Source organism: Pholis gunnellus, assembly GCF_910591455.1.
Source record: "Pholis gunnellus genome assembly, chromosome: 1".
In the NCBI taxonomy this organism is placed as follows: domain Eukaryota; kingdom Metazoa; phylum Chordata; class Actinopteri; order Perciformes; family Pholidae; genus Pholis; species Pholis gunnellus.
The window spans coordinates 19,439,585-19,458,100 of NC_136528.1; the positions used below are offsets into that span (position 1 = coordinate 19,439,585).

The 18,516-nt window shown below is 40.4% G+C and overlaps 3 protein-coding genes across 3 annotated transcripts; 1 reads left to right on the forward strand and 2 right to left on the reverse strand.

The window, feature by feature from the left end:
* Positions 1-191: 191 nt before the first annotated feature.
* On the reverse strand, positions 192-3,089 carry LOC306699028 (transcription factor E2F5-like). Its single transcript, XM_079163529.1, has 9 exons — positions 2,870-3,089; positions 2,464-2,573; positions 2,194-2,349; positions 2,010-2,053; positions 1,328-1,392; positions 920-1,235; positions 592-639; positions 438-482; positions 192-351 (listed from the first exon to the last, which is right to left on the reverse strand). The coding sequence occupies exons 1-9, from the start codon at positions 3,020-3,022 to the stop codon at positions 275-277; spliced, it is 1,014 nt and encodes a 337-aa protein (XP_079019655.1). The 5' UTR covers positions 3,023-3,089; the 3' UTR covers positions 192-274.
* A 1,404-nt stretch (positions 3,090-4,493) lies between these two features.
* LOC306693813 (lysosomal protective protein) lies at positions 4,494-9,412 on the forward strand. The gene is made up of 11 exons (XM_079156447.1): positions 4,494-4,730; positions 4,871-4,982; positions 5,074-5,211; positions 5,300-5,458; positions 6,200-6,291; positions 6,690-6,774; positions 6,866-7,018; positions 7,098-7,243; positions 8,113-8,275; positions 8,365-8,454; positions 8,559-9,412. The coding sequence occupies exons 1-11, from the start codon at positions 4,561-4,563 to the stop codon at positions 8,640-8,642; spliced, it is 1,392 nt and encodes a 463-aa protein (XP_079012573.1). The 5' UTR covers positions 4,494-4,560; the 3' UTR covers positions 8,643-9,412.
* An 884-nt stretch (positions 9,413-10,296) lies between these two features.
* slc38a7 (solute carrier family 38 member 7) lies at positions 10,297-17,751 on the reverse strand. The gene is made up of 12 exons (XM_079158622.1): positions 17,687-17,751; positions 16,268-16,657; positions 15,669-15,722; positions 14,527-14,671; positions 13,805-13,949; positions 13,588-13,686; positions 13,404-13,461; positions 13,183-13,297; positions 12,801-12,948; positions 12,462-12,661; positions 12,319-12,370; positions 10,297-11,355 (listed from the first exon to the last, which is right to left on the reverse strand). Exons 2-12 carry the CDS (start codon positions 16,514-16,516, stop codon positions 11,253-11,255), a joined length of 1,368 nt encoding a protein of 455 aa, XP_079014748.1. The 5' UTR covers positions 16,517-16,657; positions 17,687-17,751; the 3' UTR covers positions 10,297-11,252.
* Between the last annotated feature and the right edge of the window lie 765 nt (positions 17,752-18,516).

The window sequence follows — 18,516 nt, forward strand, 5'->3', positions numbered from 1 at the left end:
GTAGTCTTTTAATATCATGTGGTTAAATACCACGACGTGAAATACAATAACTTAAATTCCCAGAGGATGAATCATACTTTTGTTTGTATTAGACTGTATAAAATTGCAACATATTTACATTAGTTTTTGCTTCTCAGTATATGAATGAGGTAGACACAATGTTGAAAATCATTTGTTTAATATTTGTTATCGTCAAATAACTAATTAAAAACAGGCAACTATGTACATTTCTGGAGTAAACTGCTTTCTTTGAAGTCCTTAAAGAAGTTTATGGTCAAACATTGAGCATGGGAGTGTCAATGAGGCCTTCTTCTTTAGATGGGGGCGGAGATAGACGGAGGGGAGAAAAAACTGAAAAGCAGAGGCAACCATGATTAATACAAATATTCTACATATAAATAAAAAATATAAATGAATGAGATATAAACTATACTTACCATCAGAGGCTATAAGATTCTTCAGCAGATCTGCATTCATTATTGCTACAAAATGAGGGGAGACATACTACATTAGTATACAGTCAAATAAACTGACATGAGAATCTAAAGAACATAAATAATTCAGAGACACAAGATACAACGAGGGCTCTACCTTTGGTCGGGCGTAGTAGGTCCTGCAGTTCTTTTGATAAATCTCGCACTGGAAAAAAACATCAATGTAAAAGCCCTCAGCGATGACAGAAGCATGCATGAGGCATGAAGACATTATTGTGCAAGAATGCAGGAAATCATCAAGCACACAGAAATAGACACTGCAGAACCAGATACCACCATGAATATATAACTGATAAACTCATTCAAGGAAGGAAGAGCTCCACGTCCGTCTTATCGCCGTCTAGCAAGTTCAAGACAAAATGGAGTCTTCGGTTTCTATTTCAACAAAAACACACTTCAGAACTTGTACTAACTAAAACACTCACATGCAGATGAATCAGTTCTGTTCGGCTCGGCATTTGAACGTGACGACGGCTGAAGGTGCAGCATGTCCTCTATGAATGTCCTTCTAGATTTGGTGCCATGTTTGACATTAGCTGAAGCCTGACACGGCGCGATGCTGCTTTCTGTCACGTCTGAAGTGGACATGGCTGATTTGGCGCTCCGTAAAAGTTCTGCAGACGGCGGGACTGGCAGCACGACAGGAACAGAGCTGACAGAGAGTTTGTTAAGAAGCACAACATCTATCGGTCCATTGATGCTCTTCAGATAGATCTGGTACTTTGCTGGGCAGTTCTGGACCTGAAGGAAGATTTATGCACATACGAAATCATCCCATCTGTTTTTATAGGAAGCAAAGAAACTACACTCAGTTCAATTGGTGCAGAACTTACAGCTTTGGGAATGGGCACATCTAGCTGTGTGCCACATGGCGCTTGTACTGCCAAGAGAGTATTGCCTGAAAAAAAAAAAAAAAAAAAAAGAAGAGAGTGAAAATCCTTTCAAAGGACAATCATATATTCTGGTCTGTACATAGTACAAGTAAAAATAAATGTTAGTGGTTCTTTATGCCTCTACATGAACAAACTGAAACAATGTCAGCTGTTGTGGTGATGCCATCATTAACTTATACAGCTGTGTTCGTCCAGCTGTGTTGACATCAAGCCAACTAGGAAAAAAAACATCGACAACTTGACTGTTCAGAGCTGCAACGCTCCTGGAACACATTTCTAGATACTGCATAGAAATCATAGAGGAATAATAGTTTTTAACTCTGGATTCATCTCACATGAGGACTTCATGAAAAGTCCCCAATGTTCAAATATGTTGGTGTACATTTATATTTGAAAAGTTGGAAGAGACTTGGTTTTTAATCTTGAATCTGTTTTCCTACCAATGCAGCAATCAGTGCAACTCAACAGCAGCAGAGGAGACAATTTGTCAAAAAGCAGGGCAAGGGTGTGCATGTAACTCTACTGACTCTCACCGCCCCTCTATTTGGATTATTTGCTGTATAACATTTTTTTTTAAAACTATGCCGACACAAGAATGTTCACAGAGAAAACTGCAACTTACCACTGAAGCAGTTGCAGATATCGTCATGATTCACATAGGTCAGAGTTGATTCGAGTCAAGGTTCAGTTTGAAATACCACATTCATTTCAGTTTTAACTCTACTGTTAAAGCAAGAAAACCTAACACATTTCAAACAAATGCGTAGATTGCAGCACTCTTTGCTATGTCTTTGTTCAAAGGATATTCGCTGCAGTCTTCTCTTGTGTTTCTGGTGCTCTGCTCAACCCAGAATTTCTGCTGGTCCAACATAATTTCCTTCTGCTCCAAGTCCTTCAGCTCCGCCTTCAGCGCCATCACTCTGTTGGTCACTCTGTATGCATTTTCTCCTGGCAATGTGCCACTTAAAGAAGAAACAAAAAGCATATTCATATTGTAAAACATATATTTTGCACCACACTCTTTGACACACGCCCATATCCAGATGCATTCACACAGGGCAAAGTTAAAAACTCACTTCCACTTTATAATGCTCTTGGAGATTTTCACAATCACACCAACGCCCTCCAAAACATTTGTGATGTCGTAGATTCGCCTTTTCTCTCCGACAGCCAGGACCCTGATGGCCTGTAAGAAGATTAAACAACCCACTGAGCCTCCTCTCTCATCCTTTAATGAGTTTTGTTCACGATCTGTGTGTCTCAGCCAACTATACTGACACATTAAAAATACATTTAACATACACATTTATGACAAAGCATCCAAAAGCAACAATATAAAAATGTCTTATTTGCTGGTGCACATAATCTCTTATTTAATTATTTTATTTGAAAGTGTTGTGTCATTTTATTAATTGTCCAAATACAATGAAACATCTCCAGTGATGAGATGGGTGTTTGTTGTACCGGTCTATGCTCACTTACGTCTCTCAGGTCCAGCACACCGCCTTCAGCTTCTTGTAACAAGCTGACAAACCTCGTGGCGAGCACAGTAAGGCTCCTCCGACTTCTCTGGTATTTGGGGTCTGGCGTGGTGGTCTCTCCGTCTGGACTATGTGGGCTACCTTCAAGATCCATTCTCCTGCACGTGAGAGCAGATCAAATGTCCCCGGATCCTCCGTGTTCTGTGATGTTTGAATCACTTGCAGAGAGCCCGCTTCACACAAACAGAAATAGTATTCTTCAAAATAAAAGTCTTATCTGGGTTTGAGCCACAATTTGTAGGTTATTATTAACGTTACATCTTGGAAGGAGCACTTTTTGGGTAAAACATTGTCACTGTAGTTGTCTCAACTTTCATCACAGCTCGTTTATCTCTGACGCAGATTTGTCGTGAAAGGTTTGTACCGGAAACACTAACATTATTTGTATCTTTTCCCTCTTTCATCGCCAATACCACTGTTTATACAAAGTGTTTCATGTATTGTGTAACTTTTCATTGTTCGAAAGCGCGCTTAAACACATGCATACGAACAGGCTGCTACATGACCTCAGCACAAAGCGTGGAAGTTATGATAAATAACAGTTTTTAGCTCACCTGGATAGTGTAACGGCAACGTTACAGAGTTGCTGCCGACGGTGCTAAGCTGACGTTAGCAGTCCAGACGACGACAACTGATAGTATTTAAAGCAGACACTATAGGGGTTAAATTGAGATTCACGTGGGCAGGTACACGTATCCACAGTTTACATCCGATCGTAAGCCAATGTCTACTGTCCCACGTTACTGTTGTCCCTCCCCTACTGTTGTGGAGTTAGGCGCCTATTTTTTCCTAGCAGTCTTCCTTCACATTAAAAGCCCGACCATTTGAGCGACCACAATAAAATCCTCTCTCACTAAAATTATTACAAAAGTTTAAAAGGGCACCCCGGAAGCTATGTTAACTTAATTATTACTTGCATATGTATTCTACCTACTTTAAGCTTTAAAACTAGTCCAGTGACTTGTTTGCCATATTTATGATATATTTGCAATTAATTAAATGACCAAAACCATGCAGGTAACCAGTGTTGTTTGGGGCCATTGCTCAGTTGATAATCGAGGGACGTACTCCTAAACTCATTAGTTAAAGTCATTCTGAAGAACTGTTATTAGTTCTGATTTATTTTTTTAACTGATATAGTGCTTGTATTTATTTCACAATGGTTATCTTTTAAAATGTGTTTAAAGGGATTTCTATCAATTTGTGTTTCAAAGTCTTTGTTTCTGTATATTCTGTAATATAAACTAGAGATGGCACATATATAATATATACACTTATATACACATTTCAATGTCTTTTGTTTAATTTGGCCTCAAATAGCCTGTTGTGATAATTTTGTATTGCTTTAGTATGAGTATGTTCCTCTCGTTGTACCGTAAATGTTTTCAATAAGAAGTTTAGAGGGTGCACGGATTTTAATGACAAAATGATGATGATAACTCAATAACCCTGCTTCAAACACGTCACACCTACATGTGCTTCGTTTGAGTCAGGCGCTGGTCACGTGACCCACAGTAGCAGTCACATGACGTTCCGGATAGTCCTGTTTACTTGGAGCAGCCGCTGACGACGGTAGAGGAAGTTGCCGCACAGAAACCACGTTTGGCGTGTAGTTTGGGGTAGATTTCAAAGATGTTCGCGACTGGTTTGTTGGTGTGTTTGCTGGCCGTGTTTCCGCTCGTCTCCCGGGCTCAGTACGCCCCTGATGAGGTGACCCACCTGCCGGGTATGTCGTTCAAACCGAACTATCGACAGTGGTCGGGTCACCTCCAGGCACGATCCGGAAAGTTTCTCCACTATTGGTAAGAAACCTCAACCGAATTCGGTTCCGCAATACGCATCACATAGTTCCTCTTCTGTTTAGCGCCAGGAGTGGAGGCATGTGGGACCTTTTCAGTGTGTCATGCGGTCTGTAACTAACCCTGGTCCTGGTCTCCTGCAGGTTTGTGACTTCTCAGAGGGACCCAGTCAAAGACCCTGTGGTGCTCTGGCTGAATGGAGGCCCAGGCTGCAGCTCGCTAGATGGGTTCCTGTCAGAGAATGGACCATTTCATGTGAGCGGGCTGACTTTGTGCTCAAACCTATGTGCACACTGAACTTAATATTACATTTGATGTAATTGGCATTGTTAAATTTCATTTTCAGGTGAATGACAACGGGGCCACACTGTATGAGAACACATTCAGCTGGAACAAGATTGCCAATGTGCTGTATCTAGAATCTCCAGCAGGAGTGGGATATTCCTACTCTGATGACAAAAAGTATGACACCGATGATGACCAGGTGAGTTCAGGGACTGACTGGCTATAGCTTTAAACATTATAGACACGATTAGAAACAGTCTTTTCCATTTCACGTGTTCTTTTCTTAGGTTGCTGATGATAACTACAAAGCCCTGCAGAGTTTCTTTGCCAAGTTCCCAAATTTCACTCGAAATGAGTTCTTCATCTTTGGGGAAAGTTATGGTGGAATTTATGCGCCAACCCTCAGCCTGCGTGTGGCTGCTGGAGCTGCCAAAATCAACTTCAAGGTGAGATGCTTCATGCAAAGCAGTGGTGGAGTAGATTTACTCAAGTGAGTACAATTACTGAGGTACTTACCTCAGTATTTCCACTCTGCAATTTTATACTCCTACATTTCAGAGGAAAATGTTGTCTTTTTTTAAAATTGTTTGTCTGATAACTTAATCAGTTACTATTCAGATAAATAATACAATACATAATCACCAAATACATTCTGAAGTATTATAAGATCTAATTATTTGAATTCACAAGCTGTCTGTATGAAGTAATCAACTTTAGCCCCACCTTTCCCAAGTGCAACATTAACATCAATGAACACATTAATGTCTTAATAATAATAATAATAATAATAATTCAATGATCTTAAAATGTGATGCTGAAATAGGCCATTCTGCATAATAAGACATTTGGTTCTCATGTTGATGGTCATACTTTTCTACTTTTACATAAGTAAAACTTTAAATGTATGACTTGTAACAAAGTATTTCTACACTCATCACTTGGCTATATTGCTACTTTTACTTAAGTAATGGAGTGGAATACATCTTTACCTTCTGAGGTAAAGTTCTCCTGAGCCTCGGATGTTTTGCTCATCAGCACCATCCACTGCTCAGTATCAGTACCACCACCAGAATGCAGTTTCATGATTGTCGAGATGTTGTTTTGTGAAACGCAGAAGATACTTTTGCAGTAAAGAAGACATGTATTATAAATACCAACATTTATCCTGAATACACTTTTATTTTCAGGGCTTTTCAGTAGGAAATGGTCTCAGCAGCTTTGCGCTCAATGACCAAGCCTTGATCTACTTTGGTTACTACCACGGCCTCTTTGGAGAAGAGTAAGTGGTTCTTTGCAATGCCAACAAAAGCTAGTGTTCCCCTGGTTCATTTAGCAATGATGCACACTACATGCATAACCTCTCCCTGGAACATTGGGACAAACATGAAGTTTCAAAACACAGAACTGAAAGACCATAGTCACTTTCACAAGTCCCATTAAACGCATGCCTTCTGATAGTAAATTTCTTTTATATAGGTGGAACAGCAGAGTATTTTAATGTTCTCTTAAGAGTCCTTTTCTTTGCTGAATGCTAGAAGTCCAAAGAAAAACACCACAATGTACTTTAGTAGTTCTAATTCTGACACAGAAATGAATGTAAGGCGCGTGGAGGGCCTCGTGCTACTGGTTGACAAGAAGTTACGTGGATGCCGTTGTAAAGCTATGTTTTCTGTGCAGTTTGTGGCGAGATCTGAACATAAATTGCTGTGACAAGGGGACCTGTAATTTCTACAACTCCAGCTCAATGCTCTGCAATACGCTGGTACGTGTGCACTGTTGCTTTACAATTCAGCTGGGCATTTCTGGCGCTACCCGATGACTTACAATTTTACTTTGTCCTCGTCTCTCTTCAGGTCAATGTGGCCTTTGGTATCGTGTATAATAGCGGGCTTAATGAGTATGCCCTTTACCTGGATTGCGAGGGTGGCACAAGATTCCACAAAGGCTACGAGAGGACCATGAGTCACCTGTTTAAGAACTACAGGAAACCTCAACACACCCACAAGGTGAGTGCCGCTCGCCCATGCACCTGTGCTTTAAGTTATTATCTTGTGGCGATAATAATTTTTTTTTTTTTTAATGAAGTTTTCAGATGGAGTGTCTCCCTTCGTGTCTCTGGGAGTTGTCCCTCCCTGCATCAACAGTACGGCTCAGATAAACTGGCTGAATAGAGGCGATGTGAGGAAAGCCTTGCACATTCCAGATACACTGCCACCATGGGACATCTGCAGGTATGTTGCAGCTAAACAATGAATGGGATCTCACTAATACAATTAAAGGCTGCTGTGACTCCTTGTTGATAGTATTGTTCCCAGTGACTAATGTATACACTACAAATTGACTACGGAAAGATTTTAAAAAAAATGACTGGCAGTGGTTAATCCATAGCTGTCCAACATGCACGGCAAAGATTATATCTTTTCTCAGTCTATAGACACAATAACCTGACCCTCTCGCCTCTCAATGTCACAGGAAGAATGCTCATTTGCACCTGTAAGCCACAGTTTGGTACATGTGCATTTAACTCTCAGTGAATCAATAATTTAGTCATAAAATGCAGCAATTTTATTAAATGACTAAATGGAAAGTGTGCCGATCACAGTAAAACAAGACTAGGTAGGTCTGTGAGGCTGCACTTTGGCACAGCAGAGCTTTGAGCTAAATGCTAACATCAGCATGCTAACCTGCTGATTTTAAGAAGGTATAATGTTTCCTTAAGTTAGTCAAATAAACTAAAAAGGGCAACTGAGGCTGATGGGAATGTCATTAGTTTTGCAGATATTTGGTCATAAACCAAAGTATTGTACAAATTGAATTTGAGAAGCTTCACTCTAAACGTCAACCTCATGGTGGCACCAGAGGAACGCTGCAGGATTCATGCAGCTAGCATGGCTAAAGCAAGCATTCAGATCGTGTCACTGCTGTTAACAACATTTAAAGGCGACATGTGCACATCCACCAGGTGCCTGAGCAAACGGGAGATAACACTGTTTACTGCTCCCAGTTATTTGTAACTGAGGCATTCTCCTCTTTTCTGGGTGGAATTAGGAACACATCAACCATGATCATAATGTACTCTAAACCTATTCTCCATTGATAGTGATGACGTTGGGCAGCAATACCGCTACCTGTACCCAACAGTGAAGGAGGTGTATCTGAAACTGCTCTCTCTGGGCCTGCGGGCGCTCGTCTACAACGGAGACACAGACATGGCCTGCAACTTCCTGGGAGACCAGTGGTTTGTGGAAGACCTCGGACTGAAGGTAGGGATTTTAATTTTAGATTATACAAATGTATTTTAAAACTACAAGCAGATACACTTCTTAATACTACTTTAAATGAATGTTCTCAGGCAACCACTCGCTACCAGACCTGGCTGCATGATAAGCAGATTGCTGGTTTCTACCAGCAGTATGGAAACATCACTTTCCTGACAGTCAAGGTAACCACCAGTGTGTTTTAGTTTGTGCCACAAGAAGCATGGCTGTCCTGTTTCACATTGATGGTGTAGTTGCATTGCAGTGAAATCCCACTGTTCTGTTTCAGGGTGCAGGTCACATGGTTCCTCAGTGGGCTCCAGGTCCAGCCTTCCACATGTTCCAGTCTTTCATCACTAATGGCTCCTACTGAGCCATGATGGAGGCTGCTGAATGTAATATACCGGCACTTATCACTTGTTAGAAGGTAAATTGTTCTCAGGGAAGAGGATTTTGAAGGGAAAGGGACTATTAGGGCACTTGTTTTCATCTATTTTGTTCATACCTGCAGTGAAGTGTGGAGTATTTGGAGGGAGACATATTTGTTCTTGGCTTTGCACCACATAATGTGTATATATATCGATCTATCTATCTATTCAAGTGCCAGCATTGAGGAATTGAAACCCTTTTTAGAGGACCACAAATGTGAATAAAATCCTACTTGATTCCTTTCTTTATTTTGGGGTTTTGTGCCTTAAGTCTGCTTTCAGTAAGTGAAAAGCACCTGCTCAGTTGGTTGAGGTTATCTGACTGATTTGGGCTGTTAACGTCATTCTATTTAGCCTTAAACTCCTTGGTGGCCTTGTCTTGTTTAAGATTATTTTACTGCATTGTCCTGAAACTTGATCGCTACTTGTACATTAAACAAGGGACAAGTCTTTTACAATGTAATGAAGAGAAAACGTGCATAAAGTTGGTGCTTGACCTTTGTTTCATTTCATATAAAACGCCAAAACAGAATTGGTCTTTGTCCAAATACTTAGACTGCACTTGATCAAATGAAGTGTTTTTCTGTGGCAATGATTTAAGATGTATCTAAAGCTGTATCCTGGTGTTTTTCATTGACATTTTAAGCAGAAGTGTGTGTGTGTGTGTGAGAGTGAGAGAGAGAGTAATATGTGATTTTACTGAACATAAATGAAAAACTGCCTCAATCCAAACTAACTTTATTTGTCTTTATTAAATGTTTTAAACTGCCAGTGACACATGACTTGTCAGATATAGATATATGCCTTGATTGTAGTTAATTTATTGAAATATTAAAGTATTTCCATTAAAACTTGAAACATAGTAAATCATAAATGCACCTGGCACTAATGACCAGATTAACTAGTCTGCAGCACCAAAAAGATAATAAATAATTCTTATTCCAACAAAGACATTTTAATGAAATAAGTCTGAGGCTGAAGTTGTTTATACCTCTCACAGAAAGAATTACGGTTTTTCATCTCTAGCTTCGTTTCCTTTTCAAGTAAATGGTTTTTGGTTCAGTGTGAGTAATACAATGTTCAATAATCCCTTTAACCTTGTAAATAAAACCTCTATTGCTGAGTTTCATAAAACAGTAAATCAAAAGGCTTCAGATAATCCCCAACTATAACATGCTTAACATACCCAAAAATATTACATCACTAAGTAAACCTTTTAACATTTTCCTGATTTTAATTGTATGTCAGCTATATTTGAGCTTTGTTGAAAGACTAATTCAAAATGACTTAATATGACTTGTTATGAGCATCATTAGTGTTATATAGAGACGGTCTTGAATATTGGGGCATAAAACAAAAGCTCACATTTTGGTCTTAGTTAAAATAAGCAGCAAATAAAGGATTTCTAACTTGAGCTTAAAACAAAGTCTGCAGTGGTGTGAACGGATTCAAGTAAATACAACTAGTGACTGTAGCCTGAGCACCAAGTCAACTGTTTTCTGTAAATTATGCACAAACTGATTATGTAGGTTACATACATTTTTGCTAACATTCATTAACGCAGTATCATTTTTTCAACCCACTCTGCAGGGAATTGGGGTTTTCATATCCTGAATGTGGAGATTTTGATCTGTTCATAGTGTTTTGTGGGGGGGGGGTCACACTGCTGTGGTTTTCAGACGGGCAGTTGACTGTTTTGCACATTGCAGTAACTAATCTTATTAAAGGCCGGCGGGCTTAAGTGTCTGTAACTTTGCACTTTCACAAAACGGCAAATATTTCCCCTCAAAGCCAAGTATAAAATCCTCATACTTCTACTTTATAGAATATATAAGGAATCAACAAAACTAAAAAAATAAATAACTCAAATGCCTTCCTGAATTCATGTACATAGTTGAAAAGTATTGACTATCAAAGAATACAAAAATCAATTCTTGAACTGTCCCACCCTGCAGATATCACATCACTCAATGATTCTGTGTCCTAGTTTGTGCAAAACTGAATTAAATGTTCCATTAGAGAAGAGACAGAATTGTTAATATGCGTACAAACCATCAGCAGCGGCAACATAAAGTCTGGCCCTGGATTAGACCTGGGAACCACAGCTCGTCATTTTCAATAAGAAACATTTACATGCAAGTTAAAATACACAAATTGGTACAATTTCCTTATTTAAATCAATTTGATTGTAAGACCTTTGTATACAAAGTCCTTCAGCTCTTGTAAACAGAACAGGAATATGTTGCCCGTGCAGGCTCCAGAGACAAACTGTTTCACTGTTGTTAAAAGCACCATAAAAATAACGCAAAAACATGCAAATTAAACTGTACATAAAATGAAAGGCAAAGTGTCTGAAGTCATTTGGCATTGTGTCTCTGACTACTACCTGTGGAGCTTTAACTCAGTACGGAGCAGGAATGTGACATGCTGCAGAGGATTGTTTGAAATGAGTGTCATGAGATGCTTCTCCAGTAGTTCAGAATAACAGCACAGCCCCCCCCCCCCCCCCCCCCCCTCTGTCTGAAACACCGCTGGCTCCGATAAAGCTGTTCCTTTTAGCTGACGACGTCTTGATAGATGGAGTTAGTCGTGGTGAGGCCGAAGATGAACGCTCCAATCGTGACCATCGTAACACCAAAGACCACCGATCCATGCCAGCTGAAACAGGGAGACAGACATTAAAGAAAAGTCCTGATCACGGAAGTACGTTTTTGATATGAACACGAAATCAAATGTCAATAGTGTGAAAGGATCGCTCATAGTGCAAAATCATGTGTTTACGTTTCTTTAAGATCTGCTGATTATTTCAGCAATTGATCAAAACCAACAATATTCAGTTCACATTGTCTATAAAACTGGAGCCGGAGAATATAAGGAACTACTGATGCAAATTAGTTTAAAGCTATAATCTGGTACAGTGAATCAAATGGTAAAAGTTGTTTTAAACTGTATATGGTGCTTTTTAAATTAATTAAATGAATACATTAAATGAGGCATTTATTTATTTTATTTGCTTACTTGATTTAATATCAAAACAATTTCAGACTCATTTTCTAATCTTTTAATTGACTAACTGATCTTTTAGCTCATTATTTTAGTTTCCAGTGAACACGCTCCGATACACTGCACACTTCCTACTCAGCAGCAAACAGAGACAAGTACCAAGTGGCTGGTGAACACAGTCCTAAACAGAGCTAAAAGCAGCGTGACTGGCTGACTTACATTTGTAAATTAATGCTATATTACTCTTTGTCTACTGAATGTCTATTTATAGTTGTATGACTACAAGTGGGACGTAACAACAACATAAATTGGTGATATTGTGGGAGCTTGTTTTGAGGTTCTTTTCTAGACCCTAGTGTGATAATAATGCATCTTCAAGTTCTACTTCATTAATCCCTGTAAGGAAATGAATCCTCTGTGTTTGACCCATTCTAGCTAAATAGTAGAAAAGGGCAGCAACATTGCAGCACCCAACGACCACCTCCAGTTAAAGAAGCATGCAAACGGCACACACTGAGGCTCCTCGTGGGGTTACATCCAACGACCATGTTGCACAATATAACTGAATCAATTTGGTTCCAAGAAAACTGAAAGCCATGCAGGCATAAGCAATCTCACCTTGCAGTTCGGCTGTCAGTCTCTGACAGCTTGGCTTGCATCAGACACAAACCTGTTGAAGAGACATTGGACAAAGACATTTCAGTGTGACATTATTAACTGACAGAAATCGGAAACCTTGCAATCAATGAGGGAAATGTTACCTGGGAAGACAAAGATAAAGCAGGCCGCCAATCCTCCGATCAGCGAGATCACCCGGCCAATATCTGGGATGAAGAGGGCGAGGACGAGCGTGACCACAAACCACACCAGCGTCTGCAGGATCCTCCTCCTCTGCTCACGACGCACACACACCTCCACCTGCTCGCCTTGGAAACGCAGCCACAGTCCTTCTATAACGGCCCTGGGAGGACACAAGAAATGCCGCATTGACTGATTCGTAAAGGAAAAAGACACGCTAGAAATGCATAGATCGCATTTTGTGTTACATCTGTAGCTGTGGCACATTACGCCAACGAGATAGAAATCTCACAAAATCTTACCTGCCACAGAAGTGTAAAATGGGGTAGGAGGTGATGACACAGATGACAATGAAAGCTCTCGCGATGGCCACAGGGATATCATCAGAAGGGTACGACATCAACACATCCTGACTGACGTCGGAGCCAAACGTCAGGAAGCCACAGACACCTGATCAAACACAACAATCATTTAAGAATACACAGCAGTTGACTATTGATATCAGCATAACTTAAGCCGACATTTACACACATTAAGACCAGTCACATGTTGAAGAGCAGGAACTACTTCATATCAGACCCACAATACAAGAAAACCAATAAAGTGGATGGTTGAGCATGGCTGTATCATTTTATCGAAATATTATTGACAGGCTCAATATTTGAGTGCACTCATTGACAATACCTGTTCCTGTGTAGACAAAGAGGCAGATTATCATGCTGAGAGTGACTACAACTCCCCAAGTTTTCAGCTCTTTTTTGCTCATGCTGTTGAACACCGGCACACAGCTGACGTGACACTGTAGAAAGAGATCAGGAGGAAGATAATCCATCAATATCAAACTCTTGTTTGAAACAATAGGCATATAGTTGTATTATCTCAAAAGGATACAAATGAAGAGGTACCTGGAAACCAAAGCAAATGGTGGGCATTGCATTGAAAACTGCGGTCCAGGAAGCAGAACTGTAACAAAGACAATGATTTAGCAACTCAAGCAAAGCATGACGACGAGGATGCAGATGTTTCTGCTTGAAGGAGTAGGTGGACAGTGCTGAAGGAAGTAGTAAAATAAAGTGTGTGCAGACTCACCTGGCGGGAACGTGGCTCGGAGTCATATCTTTATCTGGCCAGATGTACTTTATGATGACCACGATGGTCACATACCAGGTCCCCATCACACTCAATGCACTACAGTGAAGAACAACAACCCAGACATGATCAGCACGAGAGGTAAAACCTAAGGAAGCATTGACCAATTTCAATCCTTGGTGAGAAAATAAGATGAGTTAGTAACAAAGCTTTGTACCTGGCATACTTCTGAAAGCCAATCTCTTTGGGGATGGAGAGCGGAAGAATAACCAGGACTGCCGTAACGGAGATGGTGAACTTGCGGTCAGTGTACCAGTGGCCACTGCCTGTACCATCTGTGTCATGAATCACTGCTGCCACCACTGAAACAAAAAACAGGAATTACAACAAAAAAAAACGTTGAGAAGGACAGACAGACAGAAGGAGGCAGTAGGCTGTAAGTAGAGACTGTAATTGTAAACTGCACATGGAAGATATTTAGCTCAGCAGATAATTAAAGTCACAGCCACTCCATTCATCTATTCATTCCTAAATAGGTGGAAGGTCGCAGTCTATTTCCAGAAACAGGCAGCAGTAGGATTTCTACACGGTCAGCGTCTCGGTGCGATGATATGTAAGAGTGGGTCACATGTACTGAGAGAAAAAAGCTGAGTGGTGTCATCCTTGATGCTCTTTGCTCTCATCAACACACTGCTGCTGCTACTACCAGACGTCTTCCTTTGTTCAAACACACAGGTCACAGTTAAATGTCGGACAAAGTCCATGTAAACTGTAGCTGTCGGAACAATACGTAACGACTATCACACAAGGCTGTGCTCGGAGATATTGCATCTTCAACTGTCAGAGGTTTAGGAAAATATAAACATTTACAAATATTTTATAACCAATCTGACGAATTGAGAGAGGGCAGCTTCACTTTATCGTTGTGAATATACTTACAGCGATCCAGCTGGTCTCCAATGACAATGAAGAAAGCGATACAAGTCCCGAAGGTGTAGACAGCGATGGCGACTTCACACGCGATGCCCGTTACTTTCCCACAAGTGGCTCTGACGACCTCCTGATAGCTGCTTTCATTACTGACCTGGAGGAAGCAAACGGATCATTCGAAAGTGGACGTGGATTCAGCAGTATATGTATTAGAACAGCCTCTTGAGATGATTATGCATATTCATTTGAATTAGGGTGAACCTGAAGCCTTGAAGCGATGCTCCCGCCCGAGTAAATAATGCTTTCGGCAACCTGTGGCTTTTATGCAATGCTGAGTCAAGAAAACATTCCCCAGCAATGTTAAAGCACCTCCAGGATCACGCAAAATTCTGTCGTGTTAATCGTGTGCCCACAGTAGCTTGATTCAGATTTTCTTTGCCGATAAGTGTCACAAAAAAAGACGATCTTCTCCTGAGTTAGCGCATGTGGTTTAAGATATGGCATCGTCATCTTTTAATGCAGTTGTACCACAGCATCCAAATAAGGTATCAGATAAGTTGCATTTACTGGTGTATTTGTTCCATGGCAATTTCCTTTTATTCAATATATCCACGAGGTAAAAACTCCACAAGTAAAAGTAAGTAGGAGCCTCACTGCCGACTGTAATCGTCTGCAGTTTAAGTTGTGGTATAGAGTATAAAGTAATGGTTTTAATCTGTTGAGTACAATCAGTCAATCATACTCAGTCATGAAGTCAGCTATTCTCATGGTACGACATGATTTAGGACACATTTCATCCTGCAGCTGATGGTGGCGGATTTTTGTAATTTAAAGCAATAATCTGCAGATGTTTCTCAGTTAGAACGAGAGAAATGTATTTAACAAACTCAAAGTTGGCTGGACTCTTTCTCCATTGTGGTTTAAGATGTAAGCACAAGTCTGAGTCAGCAGGAAGTGGAAGTCTGAGCGGTTGTGCAATACGCTTCAGGAATACAACCACAGAACAGTTGTTGCACAAAGCCACCGAAGGAGAAATACTCATGAGAAAGAAAGGTATTCAGATTGAGAAGGCTGGAGGACATGCTGGAGAAAATGAAAGAGAAACAAGTGGAACAGTAAGAGATGGAATTTGAGACTTCAGTGGCACATACCTGGCAGCAGTAGCCCAGAATCACCAGTCCACTGATTATGAAGATCAGCATAAACTGAAAGAAAGAAACAGGAAGCAGCACGTTATAGTTCCCGATGAATGTTGTCTATAGGCAGTTTTAAGTTGGTCACAAGAACTCAGAAAATACATTCAGATGGTCAGCAGTTATCAGCTCTAACATTCAGTCTGAGTATTCCCCTCATGTAGGGCTGGGCAATACATTGATATTATTCAGACGTCGTGATGGAGACGAGATCGTCTTCGACTTTGGAGATGTAAATATCGTAATATGACATACGTTGTCTTCCCTGCTATTAAAGGCTGCATTTAGGTAAATCTGCAATTTTGTGATTTTAAACTGTTCTCATATCTGCCTTTACCCACTTAGTCCTTAAATTACTGATTGTTATTCATCACAAATCTTATTTTGTGATGAATAACAATAGTCAACCCAACAATATTGTCTCAATATCGATATTGAGGTATTTGGTCAGAACTACTGTGATAGTTGGTCCTCTTCACATCGCCCAGCTCTAGCCTCGAGCAGTTGTGAAAGAAGCTTATGTGTCAGCATTATGTGCCTCGCTGGGATCTCCTCACCATCTGAAGCATGACTCCTGCAGTCACTCCTCCTGCCAAATTGAAGGCTGCGGGGAAATTGAGCAGACCCGCTCCCAGCGCTGCATTCACCACGATGAAGACCGCTGCCCAAGACGACACGCCCCCGCTCCGTTCCGTCTCAAGATGCGGGACAGAATCCACGCTGGGGCTCTGCAAGAGCCACGCTCGTTCTCCGGAGTCGTTACTCCCAATGCCGCCCCAGTCCTCGGCATCCGTGTTAATCGCCATGAGTCTACAGGCTGCAGCTCGGCCCTGCAACGTCCGATGCAACCCAGACAATTTGTCTCCAACTCGCTGGATCCAAGAGGCGGAAATTCTGATCAGAAAAGTCCAGTATCACCTTAAGTTGTCACCAGTATGATCAGCAATCTGTAATGAAATATTGTTTGCATTTAGTTATATACATAAAAAAATATATAGACGCAGTGCTGATACAACATCAGCATTTAAATGAATGTAACGTGGTTCTTTGTCCTTCTCTTAATCTATAATTACAGAATAATTACTATACAAATATGTGGAAAGTCAAGGTAGGTAAACTAATTCTAACATGTTTCATGTCAGTGTCCACTTTGAGAGTATATCAGAGTTTGGATGAGCCATTTCCTAAACTGTTTCTATCTTATCTTCTACTAACAAACACTCAATGAAGAACTCAGGGCTAGAGATATGAGGTAGTGAAGCGCACCATTTTAACAACATCACGGGAGCTTTAGAGTTCAACTTCATCACTGCACACCAGCGGCTCGTGAGGGAGACAAACAGCAAGTAAAGCAGCTAAACTATTTCCCAGTAATGATAGCCGACATCAACACTGATGTGCATTAAATCCTAACAATAAAACACAAGTGGAAGATGGTTAAACAACCTTTCATACAAGTCAAACCAGGTGAAGGTGATTAGATTATTCTCTCTTCGTTTTGCAGACTCTGACACACTTTATGCCACTTTATTTATTAACATAATCTAGAAGAAGTATCTTGAAATACCAACAATTAGCTCGATAAGCTTAAACAATGTCGACAGTAAATACAGGACAACAAGTAAAACACTAGTCAACAAGAAGAGGCTGCTGGTGGTGCTGACCTCAGTTAAATGTACCGCTTTAGCTCCAGGAGGTACTAGTTAAACAACACATCTTTTAATGTGATTAGATCATTGCTTTGCTTTACATTAACATAACAATAACATCTGTCAACGCAGTCAACCTCTTTGTTACTGTCCTTGCGTACAATAGCTAGCTAGCAAGCATCAGACCTAACCTCAGCTGAACACTAAATACAAATAAGCTGCACTGTCACACGTACAGATGTATCTACTTCACGCACATATTTGCTGTAATTTAGTCGCTGTTTATCGACGTGTAGAAGATAAAAAGCTGCTAACGAGTCACAGTACCTTCAGTTTCACAGTCTCCAGGTGGTGAATGAGCTGGTTGTGATTTGGGAGCCAGTAGGTACAATGCAGAGGGGCACGTCACGTGACACTTCGTCACCTGACTGGAATTCTGGGTCTTCTTCCTGTTGTGTGGAATTGTGGGTATTGTAGTTTTCTGTATTGACATTACTCCTCAATGACATAGGGGTAAATCCTTTATGTTAGGGGTCTTCAACGTTTTTCAGACCAAGAACCCCCAAACTGATAGAGATGGAGCAGGGACCCCCTACTATATATATTTTATAAGATTGTGTTGTATATTAAACTGGGCCTAGTGCCATGTATAAACATACCTCTTTATTGTGCATTCAATACTAAGCTATTCAAATACACAGGTTCATATATTCATGTTTTTATTTTAAACATGTGAAGGTACAGTGAGTAGGGAGGCTGTGCCACTGCCATTTAGAAACATACCTCGTCAACTGATACCAATATCAACATTGTCTGTCGTTTGCATGATAATCATGCATACAAGCTATTCAAATTGACGTTTATATCTTAAACATAAATGTGGAAACGAAAATAAGTGATGGCTTATTAGTGCCACTGTCATGAATAAACATACCTGTTATCTTGCATACAATACTGAACTATTAAAATAATGGACAGATTCATGTTTGGAAGAAAAAAATAATCTTATCAACCAAAGATTTCGCAGACCCCCTGTTGAAGACCTCTGCTTTATGTATTTTGTGTCTGAACATTTTAAAGTTAGTGTATATGAAGTCTCACGTGGTGTTTTAGCAGTTAATACCATTAGTTAAATGTCTGATAAACAAGGACCCAGC

Bases quoted from the DNA above. Each gene is read 5' to 3' on its own strand.
- LOC306699028 (XM_079163529.1), bottom strand. From the start codon at position 3,022: ATGGATCTTGAAGGTAGCCCACATAGTCCAGACGGAGAGACCACCACG. The intron at 2,574-2,869 runs GTAAGTGAGCAT...ATCTTCTTACAG, and splicing joins GTGTGCTGGACCTGAGAGAC to GCCATCAGGGTCCTGGCTGT. The intron at 640-919 runs GTGAGTGTTTTA...GTTTTTTTCCAG, and splicing joins CAGAACTGATTCATCTGCAT to TGCGAGATTTATCAAAAGAA.
- LOC306693813 (XM_079156447.1), top strand. From the start codon at position 4,561: ATGTTCGCGACTGGTTTGTTGGTGTGTTTGCTGGCCGTGTTTCCGCTC. The intron at 5,212-5,299 runs GTGAGTTCAGGG...TTCTTTTCTTAG, and splicing joins ATGACACCGATGATGACCAG to GTTGCTGATGATAACTACAA. The intron at 7,244-8,112 runs GTATGTTGCAGC...CTCCATTGATAG, and splicing joins CCACCATGGGACATCTGCAG to TGATGACGTTGGGCAGCAAT.
- slc38a7 (XM_079158622.1), bottom strand. From the start codon at position 16,516: ATGGCGATTAACACGGATGCCGAGGACTGGGGCGGCATTGGGAGTAAC. The intron at 13,462-13,587 runs GTGAGTCTGCAC...TCTTTGTTACAG, and splicing joins CCGAGCCACGTTCCCGCCAG to TTCTGCTTCCTGGACCGCAG. The intron at 11,356-12,318 runs GTGAGATTGCTT...TCCCTGTTTCAG, and splicing joins ACTGACAGCCGAACTGCAAG to CTGGCATGGATCGGTGGTCT.